The 22,596-nt window shown below is 49.1% G+C and overlaps 1 protein-coding gene across 3 annotated transcripts in view; it reads left to right on the top strand.

The window, feature by feature from the left end:
• The window catches only part of KIF20B (kinesin family member 20B), a 2,369,321-nt gene that overhangs the window by 1,593,597 nt on the left and 753,128 nt on the right, over positions 1–22,596 (top strand). For all 3 annotated transcript variants that reach the window (XM_069611316.1, XM_069611317.1, XM_069611318.1), the window contains exon 20: positions 13,293–14,448. In XM_069611316.1, the coding sequence (XP_069467417.1) occupies positions 13,293–14,448 (1,156 nt within the window). The remainder of the gene's footprint in view (positions 1–13,292; positions 14,449–22,596) is intronic.

The raw sequence follows: 22,596 nt of genomic DNA, 5'->3' as shown, positions 1-22,596 counted from the left end.
TGACTTAAATGATTATGCAACATTGCCACCTTGTGGCCGAATGTTGAATTGAGTGCATTTTGCAAACTTCTTTTTTTTCATCTGTCAATTAGTCCCTTATTGTTGCACTTATTTCTTCATAAGCACAACAATAACGACACTTCAGTTCCCCCTGCAGCTAATACCAGCCCCTCCCATCATAATGCTGGCAGGAAACTGCTAATGATGGGCCATTAGTCACTGAATGGTTTCGTGCGAGCATTGTAATGGAAAGGGAGGTGCAGTGGGGTGTTGGGAGTGGGCAGGCATTGTAGGCATCTTGCCTCTCTGCAGGTGGCATCACTTAACACTCTGACTCACATTCATGCAAGCAGCACTATGGCATCATAAAAGCGCTTAAAAATGCCCATTGTCCCCAGAGCACTGACAGCAGCCAGAGTCTCCATTGATCCAGCTTCATCTTTGTTTTCTGTTGCCATCAGTGGGAGGATCCAGCCTGCAGCCTGACCACAACCTGCCCTCATTATCTGAGTTAAGTCATGCCCTGGGCCCCGGCCCTTTCTGAAATGCTTCATCCCTTTTGGTAGGAGTAGCTCCCCCACCAGCAGAGGAGCGGGACATCGGTGGACTGTTACTGCCTCTGGTGCCCCATGCAAGGGGCACCAGAGGCAGTTACATGCCTCATCCACAGCCTTGTTTTATTTATTTGGACAATGTTTGTCGGGTCTGTGGATCAGATTAATTTATTTATTTCTGCAATGTTGGTCCCGACCAACATCGCGGAAATAAATTAATTAATCGGGTCCACGGGCCCGAAAAACATTGTCCAAATAAATAAAGAAGGCCGTGGCAGAGGAGTGGGCGTGGGCAGGACTGTTAATGCCTCTGGTGCCCGCTGCAAGTTACAGGCCTCAGCCACGGCCTGGTTTATTCATTTGGACATTGTTTCCACGGACCCGACAAACATTGTCCAAATAAATAAAACATGCCCATTTCAAATGAATGATATTGAGGCTTTCATATATCCAAGAAAATATGTTGTGATTTATATATATTGTTCCCTAATGGCTTTTTCTGTTCAAAGTTATGTCCTTTTTGATTTGGGCTGTAAACTGAAAAGTATGCATTGAAGTATAGATGGTGTGTGAGGATGGACACGCAGCCTGGGGGCGTTGTTTGGTTAACTCCCCACCGATTGACTGTCTACTGCTAAACTAAACCCTATTGTCATTACCACCCATTACCTGCCCCTCCCCACTCAATGCCACCATCCTGGTATGTCTGGGAGCTTTCTCCATCAAACCGTAACATCAAGCAGGTATTATTACTAGTAGTCTGTTGAGAGTTAATGGCTTAATTGCGTTTGTAAATGTGTTACTGGTAAAAGGAAATGTCTTAGGTGTGCCTTCAACCACATCTGTTCCTTGAAGCAAAAGTCCTGTAAAAAGCAAGTACTGACAAAGTCAACGATTTTAGCCCGTTCTTCGGCATTGGGTAGGCATTCTTCAACGGTGTGCTTACCCACATGCACACTGCACCAAAAAAAGAATGCAGTACAACTTTGTGTATGTTGTGGCTCCTAGGCTTTATAAGAAGAGGGCTATATGGCTTACTAAACCTAAATATGTTCACTCCGTATGGGCTTATGTGCGCCACTGATTTAAGAACGGCTCTCGGAGTTGTTCATCCAAGTCACGAGTGTCTCCAGTGGACATGATTGCTGTGGGCATCAAATGTCCAAAAATAGATACCGATTTGTCCAATTGGACTAAAAAAAATTATGCAATTTTCATTGCTGCAATGTTCTTTGTGCCTTTGAAATGTGCTGGGCTTGCATTTCATTACGAGAGGCCAGAGAATACCTTTTGCATGTGAGTGTATATTCCCATCAAGGTGCAGGCGCGCAAGACCATTGAGCTAACTGTGCTTCAGTGCCCATCCCCCTCCTTGAATTATGACTTGATGGGTGGGACAGCCGCACTTGCTTTTTGTTGGGCACTGACAAAAGCCTTTTTTGAAACTGGTGGCGTAAAGAAAATGTATTTGCACAAAGGCAGCCCAACTTTAAACCTGTTAATTTTAAGAAAGGCTTCCATCACCTCACTGTCTTTGAAAAATCAAATGCACACATCAGCCCCATCCCCGCGTATACGAGCTAACATATAACAATGTTATTTATTTATTAATATTTATTTACCGCGCAGCAGCCCGGAGGCATCGTGGCACTGTTACATATAGTCAAAGCTGGTCTTTATGGGAAGAAAAGAAAGGGCACGAATGGGCAAAGAGTCCTTGAAATAGTGCATGATTTATTACAATAATTTTGACTTGTAGTAATGCAACAGAATACTGGATTAACATGAACATGTTTAGAACATCTCGCACTGAGAGATTACCCTACATATGCACGCAATGAAGCAATAAAAGAACATTTCTGTGTTTACACCTGGAAAAACAGTTGTCCGCGATGTTTTGAAAGGGGCAAATGGGAAAACACTGGTGCACAGATTCTGACATTTTTTGAAAACACTGGAAAAACACCCCCGTAAGTAAAAAAAAAAAATAACAAAATAAAAAAAAAACCCTAAAGCAGGAAAACCTAATGATGGTGCACTAGTGGGTGCGGAGGAGAGTGAGGAAAGTATGTCCTGTGTTTTGGCAGTGAAGTGTGCAGCCAGTGCCCCGCCTGGGTGGGTGTAATAGAGGCTGAGGCTACAGTAGGGTTGGCCAGCTCCTTACAGACTTTGAAAAGTTAGGCTGTATTGTTGCAAGCCACGGAGATGCGGGTTTAAATATGGACTCTCTTCTTGTGCTGGATGCAGAGTCTATATTGCCTTTGCCGAAGGGGGCAGGCCAGCTTATCAGAGGGTGCACCTGAAGATACGCATTACCTCTCCGCTGCCCTGCACTTGTGTTTAAGGTCAACTAGATCAGGGTCTTAACAAGAATTGCACTTTTTTGGGAGGCTTCAGTCGCACCCTCATGATTGGGGCAAGGATGTCAAGAGTATTTGTGATGGAAAGGTAAATGTTGGAGAGGGCTGTGTCAGGGTGGAAGTAGGCTGAAAGAGAAGGTGGAGGGGAGTAGGTGGAGGCAAGGGCAACCACTGACACGTTTCTCATGGGTTGGAAGACCTTGTAGGTTGGTGGAGGCAGTGCTGGGTGTGCCAGTGTTAAAGGAGAGTAGAGCTTCAGGTGGGAAGAAGCAAGAGAAAGATCTGTCCATGAGAGGGATGTCTGTGGAGATGAGTGCATCCAAGGTGTGGCCAGCAGTGTCGGACCAGCGGGTGGAATGGAGTGCGCGAGACCAAGTTGCATAGGTTGTGGAAAGCTCCTGAAGAGTTGAGATCCGCCAGTAGGAGGAGTTGGGAGGCGGAGGACAAGAGAGAGGATGGCAGGTCAGTCCATTTCGGGAGGCAGAGGGTGGAGTGGCCCGGCGGCCGAGAGAAGGTGGCCAGAGTAAGTGAGGAGACAGGGGAGAGAGAGAGCCGGCAGATCAGGCATTCGAAAGAGGAGTAGGCCTGAGTGGTAATGGTAGAAACAGGGATCCACTCAGGATAGATCAGGGCAGAGCCCCTTCCTGGCCTTATGAGCCTGGGCTCAGAGAGGATCTTGTAGCCTTCAGGGAGAAGTATCAAAACTCGTGAAGCAGGTCTCCGTGAGAGCAAGAAAATCAAGGTCCAGCTGTTCAAGGAGGTGGCAGATGTCAGAGGAGTGCTTGACTGCAGAGCTAGAGTGAAGTGTGGCAACATGGAGCAGATTACCATTGTTGAAGGACTTAGGGGAGGGGGTGCAGGGGAAGGAGGTCCCAACCGTAAGCGCTACTTGTGCCAAAGAGGTAGAGGCAAGAGAAGGCAGAGGGGCCGAAGGTAGTGCAGGCAAGGGAGCTGGGACAGTAGTAGAAGGCCAGGGGGCTAGTGGAGATGGGGCTGCCGAGGGCAGGGGATCCCCAGATGCATCAGCAGTGGGTGGCAAGGGCACCAGCGTGGGAGAGGATGACAAGGTGGGGGCTGAGTGTGTGCGCGCAAGGGAGCTAGGATAGTAGAAGACGTCAAAGTAGCCATAGTAAGAGAGGCAGTGTGGTGAGATGGAGGCAAAGAAGCAAGTGGGGGCCCTAAGTGCAGTTGGCAAGGCAGCCAGTAAGGAGGAAGGTGGACAGTCGATAAGGTGAGGGCGAATCCTATAAAAAAGGAGGTTGGTTTGAGGCCCTTGTACGAAGACGGTACCATTTCGATCGACATTAATGATGACCCTGGAAATCGAGGAGGAGGCAAGAAGGGCCTTCCCTCAGGTGCCACCATTGATGTGCGAGGAAGAGTAGGGAGCGAGCAGAGCAACCATATGAAGAGTCCATAGGTCGGGGGAAGGAACGACGAAGATGATGTCTGTTAGTCTCTCTGCCGGAAGCACTGACGTAGGTGTTAGCGATAGGAAGGCCTGGGCTGGAGTCGAGCGTGTCCTCAAGTTTCTTCACACCAGACTTGGTGAGCAGTGAAGGTTCGGAGATAGAGAAGCAATTAGAGAAGATGGGAGAGATGGAGAGCGCTATGAGGGGGAAAAGGATGTGCTACACTTAACCCGGATGATCAGCTGGGCTCACAGGAGGGAGCGAGATGACAGGAGTGTGCACACACACCAGAGAATCACAATAGGAATGCTGAAACAGTGGAAGCTCAAGAGGTGAGGAGGGGTACCGGGGGGCACGTGACGGGGACAAAACGGAGAGCACGTAGGATTTTAACTAGCAGGACAAAACAAACATACAGGATGAGCGTACACAAATTTGATTTTGAAACAAATCGTCACAATCAATGCATGGGGAAAACGCACCTAAAACAAATATTCTGACAGTTTTTACAGGCAGCAGCACAGAAATGTGGCAATGGGGAGAGAGCACCGTAGGGGGTTGTGGGGGGATACAAAAATAAGAGGAACAATCTTCCTTTTTGGGTACATAAGTTAGCAGAGATGATACAGTGAGAAATGCCTGGAAGGCAGAGGGTACGAGTCCTCTAATTCAGCCTCTGGACATGAGCATAAGCACGCTTCTCCCAGGACCGGCCGGTCCAATGATCGAACTCCCTCAGATAAGAGCTTGAGGTCTTTTGTTGGTCCAAAAGAAGGCAAGGCCGCATGCCACTGATCCCACTGGATGTGCCGCTTCTACGGGTCCCGGCTTGGGAAGTACCAGGTCGCCATCGCCGACCACATCCACAGTGAGCCTGCCGGCGAGGGTTGCACACTCAGAGAGGGTCTTTGACCCCTTCGAAACTCTGCTTGCCAGTGGACAAGGCGACGAAAGAGAAATCAAAGGTGGGCCCTTCTTTGCCTTCATCTACGTGTGAACCAGCCAAGACAAAACCATCCTCAACTGCGTCATCAACTGCCACATCGATGACTGCTGTTGCCACCTGTCGATGACCCTGTCGACTACCACTACTACTTTGAATGGAGAGCAGACCACAAAGGTGGTTCCCAAAGTAACAGCAACGGCTACTCTGCGAGTGTCCTTACTGGCACGGCGCGAGAACTGCCACAGCTTCAGCCAAGACCCCCAGAAAGGGGACAGCAGCCTCTTTCTCCCAGAAGTCTCATGCAGAACAAGGAACTGAACCAAGTGGGCCCCGGCACCTTTATAGTAGCTCTGATGAGGGTGATGATTTGCCCGAGGGCTACTACTCGGACCACAGAGGGGGCCCAGGCACCCTCGTTGGAGGCTGGGTTGCTGTGGGGTGGACTAGATCGCCTACCTCTCTAGAAGAGACTTACCATCCTGGAGCCTCCCCCTCTCATTCCTTCTACACTTCGACTCAGAGATGTTTCGTTGGACATTATGATCTTGCTGCAATCCGAAATTCAGCAAAGGCTGCAACCCACACCGGGCCCTGCTCCGCCTGGAAGTCCTCCAAGGCCGCTTTCCTGGAAGTCTGTCTAGGCGCATACATAAATCAAAGGCCCCTGCTGGTTCCAAGGCGCCAAACGACACCACTGTCGTCACCATGTCGGGTGTTCACCCCGACAGGGGACCCTGCAACGCACACGGATATTGCGGCTACAGTGACTGACACCGAAGCCGATGACTTTGTTCCAGCAGACGGCAAACCAGTAGGTGTGGATGGCGTGGATAACCCGCACAGGGCCTCTCCACTGGATGAGGTTGGCTCCTTCCATTCGATAATGTTCAGGGCCTCCAAACGTTTTCAGCTGGCACCCACAGGGTTGAAGAAGGATGTTTCCTTTATCAACATTGTGAGTCCAGGCGGAGGACCATCATGACCGTTCATTTGTTGGACTATATCTGGGATGAAGGCCTAGCACTGTTGAAGAATCCAAGCACTGCCCCGCACAAGCGGGACAGGCTCGAGAAGAAATGCATAGCCCTGGACTCAGCCCCCAAGTGCCTGAGGTCCCAGCCTTCACCTGACTGGTCTCAGCCACGGACAGTAAATGCTCTGCGAATCCATCGTTCTCGTACATGGTACCCCCAGACCATGGGGGGAAGAAGCTGGATGCTATGGGGAAGAGGAGTATCTATACGGCTGCCAGCACCATTAAGGCTTCTAATGTATTGGCCATTTTGTCACACTACGAACGGGAGCTCTGGTATAAGCTGGGCCTTATTCTTGACTTCCTATCTGATGACAAGAAGGCAGAAGCTCTTGAACTGTTCCAGGAGGGGGGAGGTGGGCTCGGACCATGCCATCACAGTGGTGGTGGACATTGCAAACACCAGATTCCGTCAGATTAGTAATGGAGTGTCTCTTCGTCGGCAGGTTGGCTGAAAGCCATCAACTTCAGGCCGGACGTTCAGTCGAAGGTGTTTTGACGGAGAAAACCTGTTTGGCAAGACAGTCAACTAGTCTCTCCAAATCATGAAGACTGACACAGAGATGGGCCGTTTGCTGGCCACCCTGCAGCATTGTCGGTCGTCCTTTCGTTTCTCATGGGGGAAAACCTGGCAGGTCCTCCAAGGGCTACACCACCTCTCATCAGCAGCCTTCCCGCTCCATGACGCAGGAGGCATACAGAGGCCTCTCGCAAGCATACAGCAGCGGAGGACAGTGCTGGCCGCAGGGCCCCAGCACCTAAACAGGCCTGAACCGGCTGTAGACTCTGGCCTCCACTTGTGCACCCCAGTGGGAGGCCGGCTGGTGAGATTCATCAGTGCGTGGAGGACCATCACCACTGACAGATGGGTGCTGGAGGCTGTCGGACAGAGGCACACCTCGGAGTTACAATGCAGGTGTCCTCATATTCCCCCCTGTAGCGCGAAAAAAAACGCACATGGCGCAGCTGCTACAGGAGGTCCAAGCAATGTTAAAAAAGGGTGGAGATAGAACCCTTTCCCCAGCCCTTCTGGGCCTCTCGAGTGTACTCCAGATACTTTCTGGTCCGAAAGAAGACAGGAGGGTGGAGGCCGATCCTGGACTTGCGACGCTTCAAAAAGTACCTGAAGTCCCAGAAGTTTAGGATGGTCATGTTGCAGCACGTGTTCGACCAACTGGATGAAGGTGACTTGCTGGTGTTTCTGGACCTGGAGGATGCCTACTTCCACATCTCCATCCATCGTGCAAGTCCCTGCCGTTCCTGGTCCAGTGGTGGTACTATCAGTTCAAGACACTTTCCTTCAACCTGAAATCGGCCTGAGGTTCTACACAAAGTGCTTGGCTCTGGTGGAGGCGTATCCCAGTCGCAAGGGCATCCACGTCTACCCTTACCTGGACTATTGGCTAGTTCAATCCCACTACCATGCTCTGACGAGCCAGCACACAGCAAGGACCGTGCATCTACTGACGGTACTGGGATTCTCCATAATTCACTAAAGTCCTGCTTGGGGCCATCACAGAATGGTCTGTTTCTGAGGGCCCGACTTAAAACAGTGGCTTCCTGGCGACTCCATCGAAAGAGAGGGTAGTAGCCATCCTAGGGAAGGTGCAGCGCCTGTTGTTTGTGCAAGCCGTGAAGTCGCTGTTGGGCATTATGTCCTCCTGCATCAACCTCCTTGTCCTCCTTTGCAGACTACAGTTGAGGCCTCTCCAGGAGTTTATGGATGCGAGATGGCTCCACGTCTCGGGATCCTCGACGGACAAGATTGCCCCCCACAACAAGGAGTTCCGACGAGCAATACAGTGGTGGGGCGTGTGCTCTCATATTGAGCAAGGTTCCCCATTCCAAGTTCCTGCTTACTAGGAGACCGTCACCAAGGATGCTTCTCTGAAGGGTTGGTTAGCTCATACCAGAGAGTTGCATGCCAGAGGTCTCTGGCTGCCAGAAGAAAAGACCCTTCACATCAACTTCCTGGAGCTTCTGCCCGTCTTCTGGGTCCTCAAGTCTTTCCTGCCATCGATGATGGGCAAGGTGGCGAGGATCTTGACAGACAACACCACCACCATGTTCTACATCCAGAAGAAGGGCACGCTCTCCGGCTCTCTCCAGGGAGGCCCAAGATCTGTGCCACTGGGCTGTTCATCTGGACATATTTCTTGTCCCTTTTCACCTGGCCGGCACCAAGAACACCATCACAGACTCGCTCAGCCGGGAACTACGTTCTTGCCACGAAAGGGAGCTTCTCCAGAACCTGGTGGATCTTCTATTCCACAAATGGGGTCATCCCCAGATCGACCATTTCCCGACGGCGACGAATTCCAAGTGTCAGAGGTTTGCCAGCAGATTCCCACAGCCGAGGAGCTTGGGGGGATGCCTTCTTATTGCCATGGGAGATACTTTTCCTATATACTTTACCTTCATTCCCTTTCCTGCTACGAGTGATCAAACACTGTGTCACTGCAGGATGATACTCGTTGCTCGGGAGTGGCCGTGAGAAATCTGGTATCCAGACCTGCTACGTCTGTTGGCGGTTCAGTTCATCAAGCTGCCACTACTTCTGCAACTTCTGTCCAGAGGGAGGTTTGATTCTGCACCACGACCCAGCATCTCTGAACCTCAGGGTATGGCTCCTGCAGCCCTAGAGTTTAGACATTATGCTTTACCTCTTAAGTATAAGGGCATCCTGGCCAAGGCCAGGGCCACTTCAACGTTGATGTACGATGGCCATAAGTGGAAGAGCCACATAGGGGAAGGCGGGCGAGCTTGCATGTGAATCCATGCCAGACCCATACTGGAGATCAATAGTTACAGGTAAGTAAATTAAACGTTATCAGCCCAATCTCCTGCAAACTGAGCTGTTTTCCCTGCCTGAGCCACATGTATTGATCAATGTATGTCTGAGTTGCTTAGCTTGAAGGGAAGGTCCTCTGGTGAGCAATGTCTTAATGTGAGATTAACAGACCACTTCAGACTCTTAAGTGTTCATCTTCATTTCACCTTCAAACACACACATATTGGCCCTTTCGTTAGTGGATACTTTATCAGCAGGAACTCTGCCACCCCGCCCCCTCCCACCGGCTTGGTTCTTGTCAAACTGTCTATTTGTAACCCATCTGCCAACTGTAGTCTTCCTGATGCTGGTGCCCCCAATATGCTCTGGCCTTCTCTCTTAGAATCAGTCTCCTGTAATTGTTTGGATTATAGCTGTCAACTGGCTAGCCCTGCAATCTCTTACTGGCAGCCAATTGGCTTCTGGTTGGTGCTGAGTTATAGCAGCTAGCAACAAATGTTCTCTCTTTTGTGGTTTCTAAATATTGCCATTATCATGGCTTTAGCATCCAGCAGCTCTCTGCAGCGTGCTCAATCTTTGGTGCTTGGCTCCCATCAGTGACTAAGTTACAGATGCGGCTCCCTGCTTTCTCCTTCACTCCCTCTCTAGCAGCACTTTACTAGACCGCCATCCCGAACTACTTCAAACTGTGGTTCCTTCATCCTCGTTTTATATTGCTCACTCTCTCCTGAATGCCCCAACTATCCACTGGATTGCTGTGTCCCTTTTCCTGTGATATGCGCATCCAGGAATTGGTTGTGGTTTCCTTGTTCCAACCCTCCACTATGTGCTTTTTTCCTTCATTTGCATGTATTGCAGCTCACCCTCATCTCCTTTCTCATGCATTGAACATGGACCAAGGGCTTAACTATTTCTGCCGCCATGTTGGGGTCAGGTGGGAATGGTCATGGCACCTATGCCATCCCTTGTCCCCAGCTCCTTATCTATTGACTAGCCATTCTGTTCTCACTTTGTATTATGTATGCAGTCCATGCCCCCCTTCACGACTGTATCGTATCTGTGTTCAGCATTTCCTCCATGTGAAAAGCTATAAATCCTTCTTTGTTAGCAAGTGGCTGATGTAGCGGAAACTGTGTCAAAAGTCAACAAGGTGATAACCCTTCTCTATACCCTGAGGGAAGTGATGGCCGGAAGGGCTCCAGCATATATAGCTCGTGAGGAGAGAGCATTGCAAAGTACACATTTAAAGCCCTTGAGCGAAAGGAATATATTGTTATAATACTGCTGACTTGCAGCAAGGGGGAAGTTACTGCGGCTTGAGGCCCCTTTCAATTGAAAGGCCCTGACTCCGTCCCTGCTGCGATTGAACTCGCATTTTGCGACTTTACCCTGCACCACCCTGCTGGCTCTTACTCGTTCTGTTAATTCTGGTAATGTTGAACAGGTTTCATATATTTTTGAGACCAGGATAATTGATTGGGGTGAGGAGGGTGTCGATTTAATTATCTTTAAGGATTACGTTGAAGGAGTACATATCGTCAAGATGTGCAGCGAGAACCCAACCTGAACATTTGATAACCGCAACCTTTATTTCTGGCTCTTTGAAGCATTAGATCCCCAAAACTGTGATTTGTTACTGGTGTTCAAAGAAAAGGGCCTTTCTGCTAGCCGACCTACCCCCAAACCTGTAGATGTGCACCAGTCTCCTATATGGTGCTGGACTTTAACCTGTTAGAGTGCTTTCTGGCTGCTGTTCTTGAATTTTACCTTGGCCTAAGCTGGTGTCTTTTGGTACAGTTACAGGCTACTTTACAGTTTTCAGATGGATTACTGAGTGAGTTTCCTCTTTTTCTATTCCACCAGAAATTCGTTGTGTTAAGGTATGGTTGATCTCTTTCTCACTGAAACCCTTTACGCTTACTTTGTCTGCCTTTATTATTCAAAGTTCCTTAAAGAAGGCTGTATTCAGCCAGATTACTAGGTACCTTGAGGATTATGTCCTTGGCGATTCACTTCAATCGGGCTTCTGGAGTAAACACTCCACTGTGATTGCACTCATGTAGGTCTCCAACTTTCTCTGGGATGCTCACCACTCCAAATTCTCTTTTATACTCAACCTTTTGCACCTCTATGCCACCTTCAATGCTGTCAACACTCCTCTTTTTCTTTTTAATCGGGACCTCAGGTTTGAAAAATCTGCTCTTGCCTAGATTGCTTCCTATCTGAAAGGTAAATCCTTTAACATCTTCTGGATCTTGCAAACCTCTGACCCCACCGCTCTCCCTGTCGGCATCCCCCAAATATCAGCACTTAGTCCTCTGCTCTTCACCCCCCCATACTTCTGCTGCAGCAAGACTTCACTTGTCCTTTGTCTTTACCATCACTGCTTTAAAGAAACACTCAAATCCTTTTCTCTTTTCCCTTCCACCATCTCATGACGGTTTACCAACCATTAAAGCTGCAATTCTTCAATAAATTGGTCTCTGAAGCCTCCTGTTGAACTTGAAAATGGAAGTCCTTTTTTCACAACACCATTCCTACCCACCCGTCTCCCTAAGTCCGACGTTCTTTCTTCCTGGCCCACGACTCAAATCGTTGGCGTTGTTTGATAGCCACCTGTGACTGCAACAATTCAGCACTAGCCTCTGCTGCTAGTATTCACTTTCTCAGTACTCAAAATGTGACTATTTCTTACTCGCCACTCTTCAAAAACTTGAATCTCCACCCTCGTGCTCAACAAACTAGACTACTGCTTGTGCCTACTCCTTGGTCTTTCTCTATACCCAATATTCCCTCAAGACAAAACCCTCAACTTCGCTAGCCACATTCTGCAAACTAGCCCTATGCTCTCCACGCTTCTACCTGTTGGCACTATGCTGGTTTGTTGCCCATGCTAATCTGCTCTCTTCATGTTCCTTCAGTGAGGCTACAAAGCTATCACTTGTCTTGCTCCTCAGTACCTGGCTGACTGCATTTGTCTAGCCACCTTCTCAGTCCCTCCAATCCTCTACACACAATATCACTGTCCTATGCCCCCTGTGCCTCCTCTCACTTCTGCTCGTTTTCCCGTCTTGCCCCACTGCATGAAAACCTGCTGCCCATCGCAATCAAAGCCAGCCCAACTTTGTCTCATTAATGCTCAGCTTAAAATTCTCTTACTTGCCAGAGAGGAAGGTTCCCCCCCCTCTCCCAATTCCCCCTGCCGGATGCCATGACTCCCTTCAGTGCCACATAATGTAATTTTGTATATTTTTGCCGTACTTTATTTTGGAGCATTTACCCTCTAGTTTATTGTTAGATTACAACTGATGTTAACCCGGGATGCTAATATCATAATCAGTCGTTACAAGAGCCGAACTGGGTGGTTTTGTCCAAGGGCACTCGCTCAGGCCTATTAACATTTGACCCTGGGCATTTATCAACCCGCATGGCCCCCTGAATACATGATTATTACTAAAGTAGAATTACTTTTTGTTAAGCTGTTAATAGAAAAATATGCATTTGCATGTTTACAAAGATAAATACAAAGCATAGTAAATTCACTTTTGACCCTCCCCTAAAATCTTCCATCCATGCGATTAACCTGTCCTCACGGACATTTGAGATGTTTCAGGTATTTTTAGTAAACAAAGAAATAAGCAGAAGCAAGCAAACATTCATACAAATATGCGCATTACTTGGCAACCTATTTGTCCATATTACATTAGGAGCACATGACATGCAGTCACGTTAAAGATTTGGCATCTTTATTTTAGGTATATCATTGTAGAGGGAGATTGCGGATTTAGAAATTGTACACAAGAGGTCAGTCCTGCATGAGCAACACATTTTGAGCATGTCTTGCTGAAAAGGGTTCCAGGATTCGCCTAATAAAAAATGTAGGTGGTCAACCTCGAATTTCTCAGTGTTGAATGAGTTCTGAGACACCTATTCTCAGGTATTATATGATAGGTTATTTATAACGGGCTTAATACCCAGAGGTTTCTAAGCGCAGACCCAGGGATCGAACCTGTGGTGCTCCGTGTCATCTTGTTTCCAAGGCGAGCACGTTGCGGCTGAGCTATCCACCTGAGACTAGTTAGTACACTGATTAAAGTCCATGAATGTACTTAATACAATTGAAAATATGCATTCTCAACCATTGTTCCCATTCTGTTAAATTAATTTGCTAATTATGTTTTACGTCTTTACTCTAGGAACGGAAGGGAAGGTGTGTACCATGATGACAACAGCTCAAGAGAAAATAGAGATTTGCCATCCCAGCTTTCCTGAGAGAGATTCCACCTTGGTGGAAATGCAAGACAAACTAGAAGTCACACAGGGCCAAAAAATAGGATTGCCAGATGAACTTCAAGGGGAAGGGGCAGAAAATAGCAAGTTAAGAGCTGATCTGACACACATGCAGCAACTATTATCATGTTCAGAAGAAAATGCCTCTGCATTAAATGAAGAAGTTCAACAGTTGAAAGTTAAATGTGAAAAACTAATTTCGGAATTTGAGGCACAAAATAAACTTAATAAAGAACAAGAAGTAAAGATCAGCGAATTGATTACAGAAGTAGAAAGTAATAAACTTAACCTCTCTGAAAAGGTGTCTCAAATAAAAAATATTCAAGTCAAAATAGACATGCTGGGCAGAGAAGAAATGACATTTTTGGATTTGGAAGATTCAATGCAAGGTCACTCTGTAACCCATAATAAAATGTTATTGTCTGAAGTTTCTACCTTGAAGGCAGAAGGACGAGGGAGCACTTTCCATTGCGTTATTGATAACCTTTGGAAAGGGTGCCAGCACGTAGCAAAGGTCTCCACCAACAAAAGTCTCCAGATCAAAAAACTAGAAGAGCAATTTGAAAGTCTAAGGGAGCAACTTGAGAAGGTAACTCTTGAGAACAGTCACCTCAAACTGAAATTAAGTGAGGCAGCTGACCTAGGCAAACTGCAGAATGAGGAAGAGAAGGACCTGGTTGAGCAATTAAGAAAGCAGTTGTCTGAATACAGTAATCTTTTGGATGTTGAAAAGCAATGTATACTCCAAGCCAACAAAAAGTTATCAGACTTTGAAAAAGAGCGGTCTGGTTATGAAGAAAAAGTGAAAGAATTGGATTGCCTAGTAAAGACCCTTGAGAATAAAAACAATTGTGTGGAGAAATTACTCTTCGACAAGAAAACTGTAATTGAAGAATTTCAGCAAAGGTATCATGATTCAGAGAACACAATAAAAACATTAACTGATAAGGAGATTGGTTTGAAAGAGGAATTGAAGGGAGTTCAAAATAAGTTGCGGACCCTTCAACACTCGCATGAAGATCAGGAAAAGCAAAATGAAAACCTAAAGCAAGAAAGTGAACGGTAAGTAAATATTTACTGCTTACTTGGAAAACGAAGTACTGATGAAATGCTAAGCATTAAAAAATTATTTAAGTCAAGATCCTGGTGCAAGTTTCCATGCAATATATAACTTGTAAATGTCCCCTTGTTTCGATTCCAATATTGAATATAAGTGAAATAGGATATATTTAGGAATAAAAGGAAAATATATGCCACATTTCAACTTGATTGTTTGAAACTGTTCTTATTATAGCCTTATAGACCAAGGGAGGAGGTGACATTATTGCTAGATAATAACCCTCACACAGGTTACTGCTTTTGGGGTAAGAGGTGTTCTCCCAGGCGATAATTACCCGTCCTGAGCTCAATAAAGCTATTATCAGATGGCTGTGGTAGTAATGCAAATGTTGGGAGTTTTGATGGTGAGGTAAAAAAACATTGTTTAATAGTGAATAAAGCAAATAGATAAACTAAGTTAATACAATAACATGTTTTATTTTGGAATATTTAAATAACAAGGTTGTCTTCATAACGGGGGCGTGGCTTGATGCCCGCGTAGCAGGACGGGCTCTGGAGGAGCTCCCATGATCCGACATTGATCCGAGGAGAGAAAAGTGGTTTGCAGGAATACTAGCCTGCAGGCAGCACACCCACAGACTGCTGACTGGATGGAGCGTACTCTGGGCATGAAGAAAATACAAGAAGTGGCGGAATAAGCGAGATTCGGCATCTCGCAAAAGGCTGGGTGTCCGTGTCGCGAGGGAGAACAAAATGGCCGGCGACGAACAAAGGGTCATAAACTGACCAAGGTGCCGTGAATGAAGGATCTGCGGCGGCGGCCGGGCCCACGTTTACTGTGACGCCGCACTGCCTGTGGAGCGAACCAGAGGGGGACAAAACGTGGCTGGCTGGAGAGGATCACACCAAGGGGCCGCCTGAGCCCTGCTGTAGCAGACAACGGGCCCGTGTGACAGACCCGGCTGCATTCAGACATGGGCACTGAGGCACCGAGGAGTGCCGGAGAAACGAGAAGCTGCAGCACTGCCGGCACCGATGAAAGCTGGCAGCGTAGGAACTTGGTGAGTGCGGTGCTGCAGGGAGGGCCACTGATGTGACAGAGGCCCTGTACTACGGCAGTCCAGGAGTGGACGCGACACAATGCGTCGACCCCCACAGTGGCCCAGAGCACCAGAGGGGTGTGACCAGACTCTATCGTGAGCGGGCGGAGGGGTGCCTGCGGTGTCTGGAGAGGGGGCGAATAGCTGGCCTCAGCTGCATGCTGCGGCATCTGCGGAGCGGAGAGGGGCGACCAGCTCAAACACGGGCCGCAGGACGCGGTGCCCCCCAACTTCATTCACAGCCCCTGCCCGGGAGCGGATGTGTACACAGTGTGGACCAGAGAGAGCAGAGCCGCGGTCCCAAGTCACTGGGAGCACAAAGAGCCTAGGAACTGGCACAGGAGGCCGGCGAGCTCGTGCGCCGGCGAGCTCGTGCCCCAGCAGGGCACATTAACAGATGCACGCATGCGCGTGCTCACGGGTGGGGGTCCAAACAAGACGGCCAGAAGATAGAGGAGGGTTGCCCTGCCATTTGAACACATCCACAAGGGCCAAGGAGCCAAAGGAAAGTTTTTAATACAAAACTTGGGACTGCAGAGGAGTTGCACGCACCCCGAGGAGGGTGCTTGGATCCTGAGAGGGCACATATGAGGCCCTTGGAGAGGCTAAGAAGGGCCGGGAGACGCTCGCCGCACATGTGTTGGTGTCTATAAACGGAGGAGCCGGCAAGGGGCTCAGATAGAGCACCCGGGTCTGTAGAGGGAGAGGGGCTGCCCCCTCACCAGGACATAAAGCAGCCCAGACCGAGTGTGTGATCGCACTGTGTAGTGCGCACGAGGCCTGAGCCCGGTGGGACCTTGCCGCGGGTTACAGAAGTGAGACAGTGAAGAAAGAGATCCTTGGGGCACTTGCGGATCCCGGGACACACCATCGGGTGGCCTCCTTAGCCGAGGGGCGTGAGGAGAACACCTGAGGCAAGACTGTGGGCTAGAGGGCCTCGAGGCTAACGGAGTACCGGAGTGGGAGAGTGTTTGGTCAGTGGATGTACGGGACCACTGGCCACTGAAGGAAATACAGTGGGGGCCGGTGGAGCGATACTGCGGGAGCACAGGTACGTGGGACGACACAGCCCATTCCAGGTGTGGGCAGAGCACTAAGGACACACCTCAACACCGGTGAAACGGCCCCGGATACGCCAAGAGTGGCCTGGCGCCACGTGGACTTTTGCACGAGGGGAGGCGCTGCTGGCATACACCCGAACAGCATAGCAGGATGTCTAACAGAATCATCAGACCCAAGAACAAACAGCCCACATTGGAGGCTTATGCCAAGTCGCCCCCGGGCGCAGAAGGGGGCAAGGGCAAAGACACTACCGCTGCAGTAGCGGAGACACCGGGCACGATCCAGGAAGTGCTGGCAGCGATTGCAGACTTGAAAGACGCCTGGGAGACTAAACTGGGCTTGGCAATGGATGAACTGAAAGTGGGTTTGGACCTCAAGATCGGAGTAGTCCAGGAGGAAGTCAATCTTTTGAGACAGGATGTGCGGACGCTGGCGGAGCGCACTGGAAACCTGGAAAAGGAGATGGGCCCGAATACGGCGGCATGCGCCGCCCACGGATCGGAGCTCCATGCCCTCGTGCAGCGTGTGGGCAACTTGGAGAACAGGGAGGAGTAGGCGGAAGGGCGCGCTAGACGCAATAATATTTGCATTGTTGGACTGCCAGAAGGAATGGAGGGGCCTAATCCAACTGAATATGTGGAATCCATGCTCTTGCAGGAAATAACTGGCAGAGCACTGACCCAGGGGTTTGCAGTTGAGAGGGCGCACAGGGCCTTGACAAGAAGGCCGCCACCAGGGGCCCCCCGCGGCCGTTGATCGCAAAGATCTTGAACTATCGGGAGAGGATACTTGAATTATTCCAGAAGGGAGGAACGATAGAAAGGGGGCTGGCGAAAATCACGGCGTACCTGGACTATACTTTGCACGTACAGCGGAGCAGGATGAACTTCGGGGCGGTGAAAAGGAGGTTGAGAGAAGCCGGCTGCCGATATATGTTGCTTTACCCGGCCAAACTGAAAGTGTTCCATAAGAATAAGACTTTGTTCTTCGAGACGCCGGAGGACGCCATGGACTGGCTGGACATGCAGGGTCGCCCTCAGGAACCGGATATCCAGACGGGAGCAGCAGAAGATAAGTAGCACGTAACTGGGTCACCCCTGGCGACATAACATAAGACACTGGGACTAGAATTTGGCATTATATAAAGCTGATGGGGAATGTGTTGCAGCAATATAAGCTGGCAAGATCCGTTAGATGCTACAATCCTAATCAGATGAAGACATTGGGACTTGAATATAGTGTTAAATAAAGAGTGTGGGGAATGGGTTGCAGCAAACATGTGCTAGCAGGATCCGTTGGATGCAACTATCCTAATTAGTTGAATGGGAGCTCCGGGAGACACCCCTCAAACCCCTTAGTAGTACACTTAGTTAGGTCACTGTCAGATCAGTGACGCCCCACAGGGTCCTAGTCTTCGGTTACGAGATAGGACCAGACGTGGATGGGCCTGAGATCCAGGGATGGAGCTGGGCATTTGTTGGGGCTGGGAAGGGTGTGGGGTGGGGGAAGGGTTGTGTGCATTGGGGTGGAGTTTGGGAAAGGGAAGGGGGGGAGGTTTTGGGAAGGGGGAGGGGGGGCTTGTTGAGGGTGGGAGGGTTAAGAGTAGGACAACGGGTCATCAGAGAAGATTTCGGAGGGGAGGGGAAGGTGGAGGGGGAGTACATCAGGTAGATGGCGTCGGGTAATCTCAGAGTGGTGACCTGGAATGTGCGGGGCCTCAATCGCTATCTGAAACGCAACAAAGTGATGATGTATTTAAAGAGGATGAGCATTGACATAGCCTTGCTACAGGAGACCCACCTCACCAAGGAAAAGCTGGAGGTGGTTAGAAGGAAATGGAAAGGGAATGTCATAGGTGCCACATACTCTGCATTTGCAAGGGGGGTGATCACCTGGGTGGCACCGCATGTGCCGTTTCATTTGCTTAGCTCGACAATAGACCCATAGGGCAGGATGGTGGTGGTGGTGGCGGGGATCCTGGAAAATAGGGAGGTGAACATTGTACATTTGTATGCCCATAACCATGATACAGCAGCATATTTTAGGTCCCTATATAGTAAAATTAGCCCCCTGGCGGGTGGCGCGATGGTGTGGGGAGGGGATTTCAATTGCACCCTGAACCCCAGGATTGATGGGTCAGATGACAAATCAGGGAAGCCAGCGCCAGCAGCTAAAGCACTGAGGACCCTATTGATAGACCTCGGTCTGGAGGATATGTGGAGAAGGTTACATCCAACGGATAGGCAGTATTCGCACTACGCAGCACCGCATGACCTGCACACAAGGTTGGATTACGTGTTTGCTGCGGCGGAGATAGCGGGAGAAATGGTGGGGGCCGAATACAAGGCCAGGGTACTATCCGACCACTCACCTTTAGTTGTAGAGTGGCAGCATCAACCCCCCAGAGCGCGTATCCCGACATGGAGGCTCAGAACTGAGGCTCTACAGGATGCAGAATTTCGAGAGGATCTGAGGGTGGTTATCGAGGAATGCTTTGAAATTAATATGGGCAGTGTACGTTCTGTGGGAACAGTATGGGAGGCATTCAAGGTGGTGGTGCGCGGGGTAGCCATATCAAAATCTAAAGGGCTCCAAGGGGGTATTGAATGGGAACTGCTGGAAACAGAAAGAGAGCTTGAGGGCCTTACTCGTAGTGAGGGGACCGCCCACGAGAACAGCGTTAAGATAAGACTTACAATTAGCTTGTATGGAACTCTGGGATAGATTATGCAAATTAAATTATATGAAATATACGGAGAGGTTACATGCAGGGGGGGGGAATAAACCAGGTAGACTACTGGCCTGGCTATATAAAAATGAGACTCCCCGTTCAATGATCAGAGAGGTTAGGGATGCGGAAGGTTGAACTTATAACACCCAAGAAGGGGTAAATGGGGAGTTCCTCAAGTACTACAGACGTCTATATGAGGATACAGGAGAGGATATGAGCCAGGAAATACTGGAAACAATAGAGGATGTGGGGCTGCCCACCTTGGATGACCTAGAACACGCAGATCTGGATGCCCCCATCACCGTAGACGAACTGGAGGCGGTGATCCAACATCTCCCCACATGTAAAGCGCCCGGGTCGGATGGGTTACCCAGTGAATTTTATAAAGCATACAAGCAGGATCTACTCCACCCGCTGCTGGCTATGTTTAATGAAGCCTATGAGCAGGAGGAACTGCCGGTGTCCCTCCGTGAGGCGGGGATCGTCCCGCTCCTGAAACCAGGCAAGCCGGACACGGAATGCGGGTCCTATAGGCCCTTGTCCATGCTTAACCAGGATAGCAAAATACTCACAGCAGTGCTAGCCAACAGACTAAAGAGGGTTATCGGCAAGCTGATACACCCAGACCAAACGGGTTATGTCCCAGGTAGAAACATCATAGATAACCACAGGAGGCTGCGCCATATTATTGATCAAACTAAGGAAGACTCAGGAGAGATGGCCATCGTGCCGCTGGACGCGGTGAAAGCCTTTGATTCAGTGAGGTGGCCGTGGTTAAAGGCGACCCTGAAAGGGTACAGAATGGGACCTGTATATACTAGATGGGTCCAGTTGCTATACAGTTCCCCGATTGCGAGAGTTAAAACTGGTCCCACAATTTCAGACAAATGGCAACTCAGCAGGGGGACCTGACAGGGTTGCCCCTGGTCACCTATGTTATACATCTTGGCATTAGAACCGCTAGCAATATGCCTGCTGCAACAATACGGGGAGGTTGGGATTCGCACGACGGGGGGCACGCACCTGATATCATTATATGCAGACGATATGCTTCTCTACCTGCGTTACCCGGAAGAAAACCTGCAATATGTGCTGGAGGTGATGGATCGTTATGCCACCCTCTCGGGCATATCGGTGAACCCCGGGAAGTCTAGCTTGTTCCCCTTGGGAAGGTATAGGGGCACCCCATTGGCGGGGCTACCTGTCCTGCGGATACCCTGGCAGGCCGTGACATTCAAGTATCTGGGTGTGAATATGTATCATAAGATAGAGATGGAACACAAACATAATACAGTGAAAGCGATTGAGGGTATCAAGACTAGCATGGTGTTCTGGTCTAGGTTACCCCTGGCCATGATGGGGAGAGCAGTTCTGCTCAAAATGGTTGTTCTGCCCAGACTCTTGCACTTTTTTGTGAATGTCCCATACTTGATCTCCAGGCACTTCTTTATGAGACTCCATGGTATGTGCAGGGGCTTTATATGGGGCAACTCCAGGAATAGGGTGGCCCTGTGGAAGCTGCAGAACACTTGCCATAAGCGGGGCATAAACCTGCCAAACTTTGAATTGTATCATTTGGCGGGACAGCTGTTGTATGTGGCCAGGTGGCTGTCTGCCGAGGGCTCGGCGGAAGCCAGGCTTTTGCGGGGCGACTCAGTCCCATATTTTCTTAGAGAGACAGTGTGGATGCATAAAACTAAGATGGTGGGGAGGGGGAGTCTATTGGAGTTGGGCTGGGAAGTTTGGCGCAGAGCATGGAAAACGGTGGGCAACCCAGTCCCCCACTCTCTGCAGGTCCCGCTGGTGCATCTATGTGGTGATGACCCCCAATTGTTTGAAGCAGTCCGCAGATACTGTGAACTGGTGGGTCTAGCCACCCTTGGAGATGTATTGCAGGGAGGGGAGGTATTGGAATTTCAGAGGTTGCATGAGGAGACAGGGGTGCATAGCGGCCAATATATTACATACATCAGGCTCTTAAAACGGGTAAGGGGGAGGTGGCCTGAGACGGCGCTGGCGGAAGAACCTGATGCCACCCTGGAAATGATGTATGATGTCTCAGAGGGAGGACACGAAATATCTTGGATATATGAGCTCTTAAAGGATAGTTCCGGGACTTTTTTTATTGTCCCTACGGTTCGGCCATGTGTTTTTAAGCATAAATCGGTAGATCGTAGAAAACTTTCCTATGGACCTTACCCGACTTTTCGCCCATCATCGCACTCGAAATCAGCCTCCATTTTGTGATAATCCTATCATTTCGGCCCATCGACCTGGCTCACCTGCCTTTGCGGCACTAAATCAAATCCCCCGCCCCTGAAACAGACTTTATCAAAACATTCATATTCCCCGCCTCTATCCGTGACGTGACTGTGCTGCGTAGGCAACGCGCCCAGGCGTCTTCTACGCGACTTCACACAGAACCCGGAAACCAACACAGATCAGCTCACAACACAGCGCGCCACAATTCGGAATATGAAACTGTACTTTTAAATCAAACCGCAAGATTGTAAATGTGGTAAAGTACATTTATTTGACATCAAATGTTTAGAGAATATTCAGCGGTTTGCATTTTTATTTGCTCACGTTCCAAAAAGTTTGTTTTGAGGAACGCGATGTTCCTTTGCTGTACACAGGGTCTTAGATCATCTCACAATACAGCGCCACAATTCGGAATGTGAAACTGTGGTTTAAAAGCAAACGGCAAGATTGTACATTTGGCAAAGTACATTTATTGGACATCAAATGTTTAGAGAATATTCAGCGATTTGCATTTTTCTTTGCTCTCGATCCAAAATAGTTCGTCTTGAGGGAAGCGATGTTCGTGTGCAGTACACAGGGTGTTGGTTTACGATAAAAATAAGCTCTTCGGTCGCACTGATAATCGCATGGCTGTTCCAACAACGAGGCACTAGGCCACCACAACGGTATGTATGTTGCATCTAACCGTTAGTACCGCGTAAGGGCATACTTGTACTTGGCGATCGTCCCATAAAATGGTCAGGGTGGTAACGTTGTTCACTCGGAGAAGCAACTGGCGGTTAAAGAAACCGTCCGCCGGTGTCTGGTACTCGTGACACAGACAATAATGCAGGATGTACCTGTTTTAAAAACATAAAAAATGAAATTAGTCTCACCATCAGATCTTTATTAAAATTATTCATTTCATAGCTAGGACAGCGCTACTGGGTGTACACAAGTGTTTGAAGGCGTGGCGAGGCAGGGGGGGGGAGTGGAGTACAAGGTAAGTAGCATAAA

The sequence above is a fragment of the Ambystoma mexicanum genome, chromosome 8 (genome assembly GCF_040938575.1).
Source record: "Ambystoma mexicanum isolate Mex_15411 chromosome 8, UKY_AmexF1_1, whole genome shotgun sequence".
In the NCBI taxonomy this organism is placed as follows: Eukaryota; Metazoa; Chordata; class Amphibia; order Caudata; family Ambystomatidae; genus Ambystoma; species Ambystoma mexicanum.
Note: the sequence above shows the minus strand (reverse complement) of the source record. Positions and strands in the feature narration are given on the sequence as shown.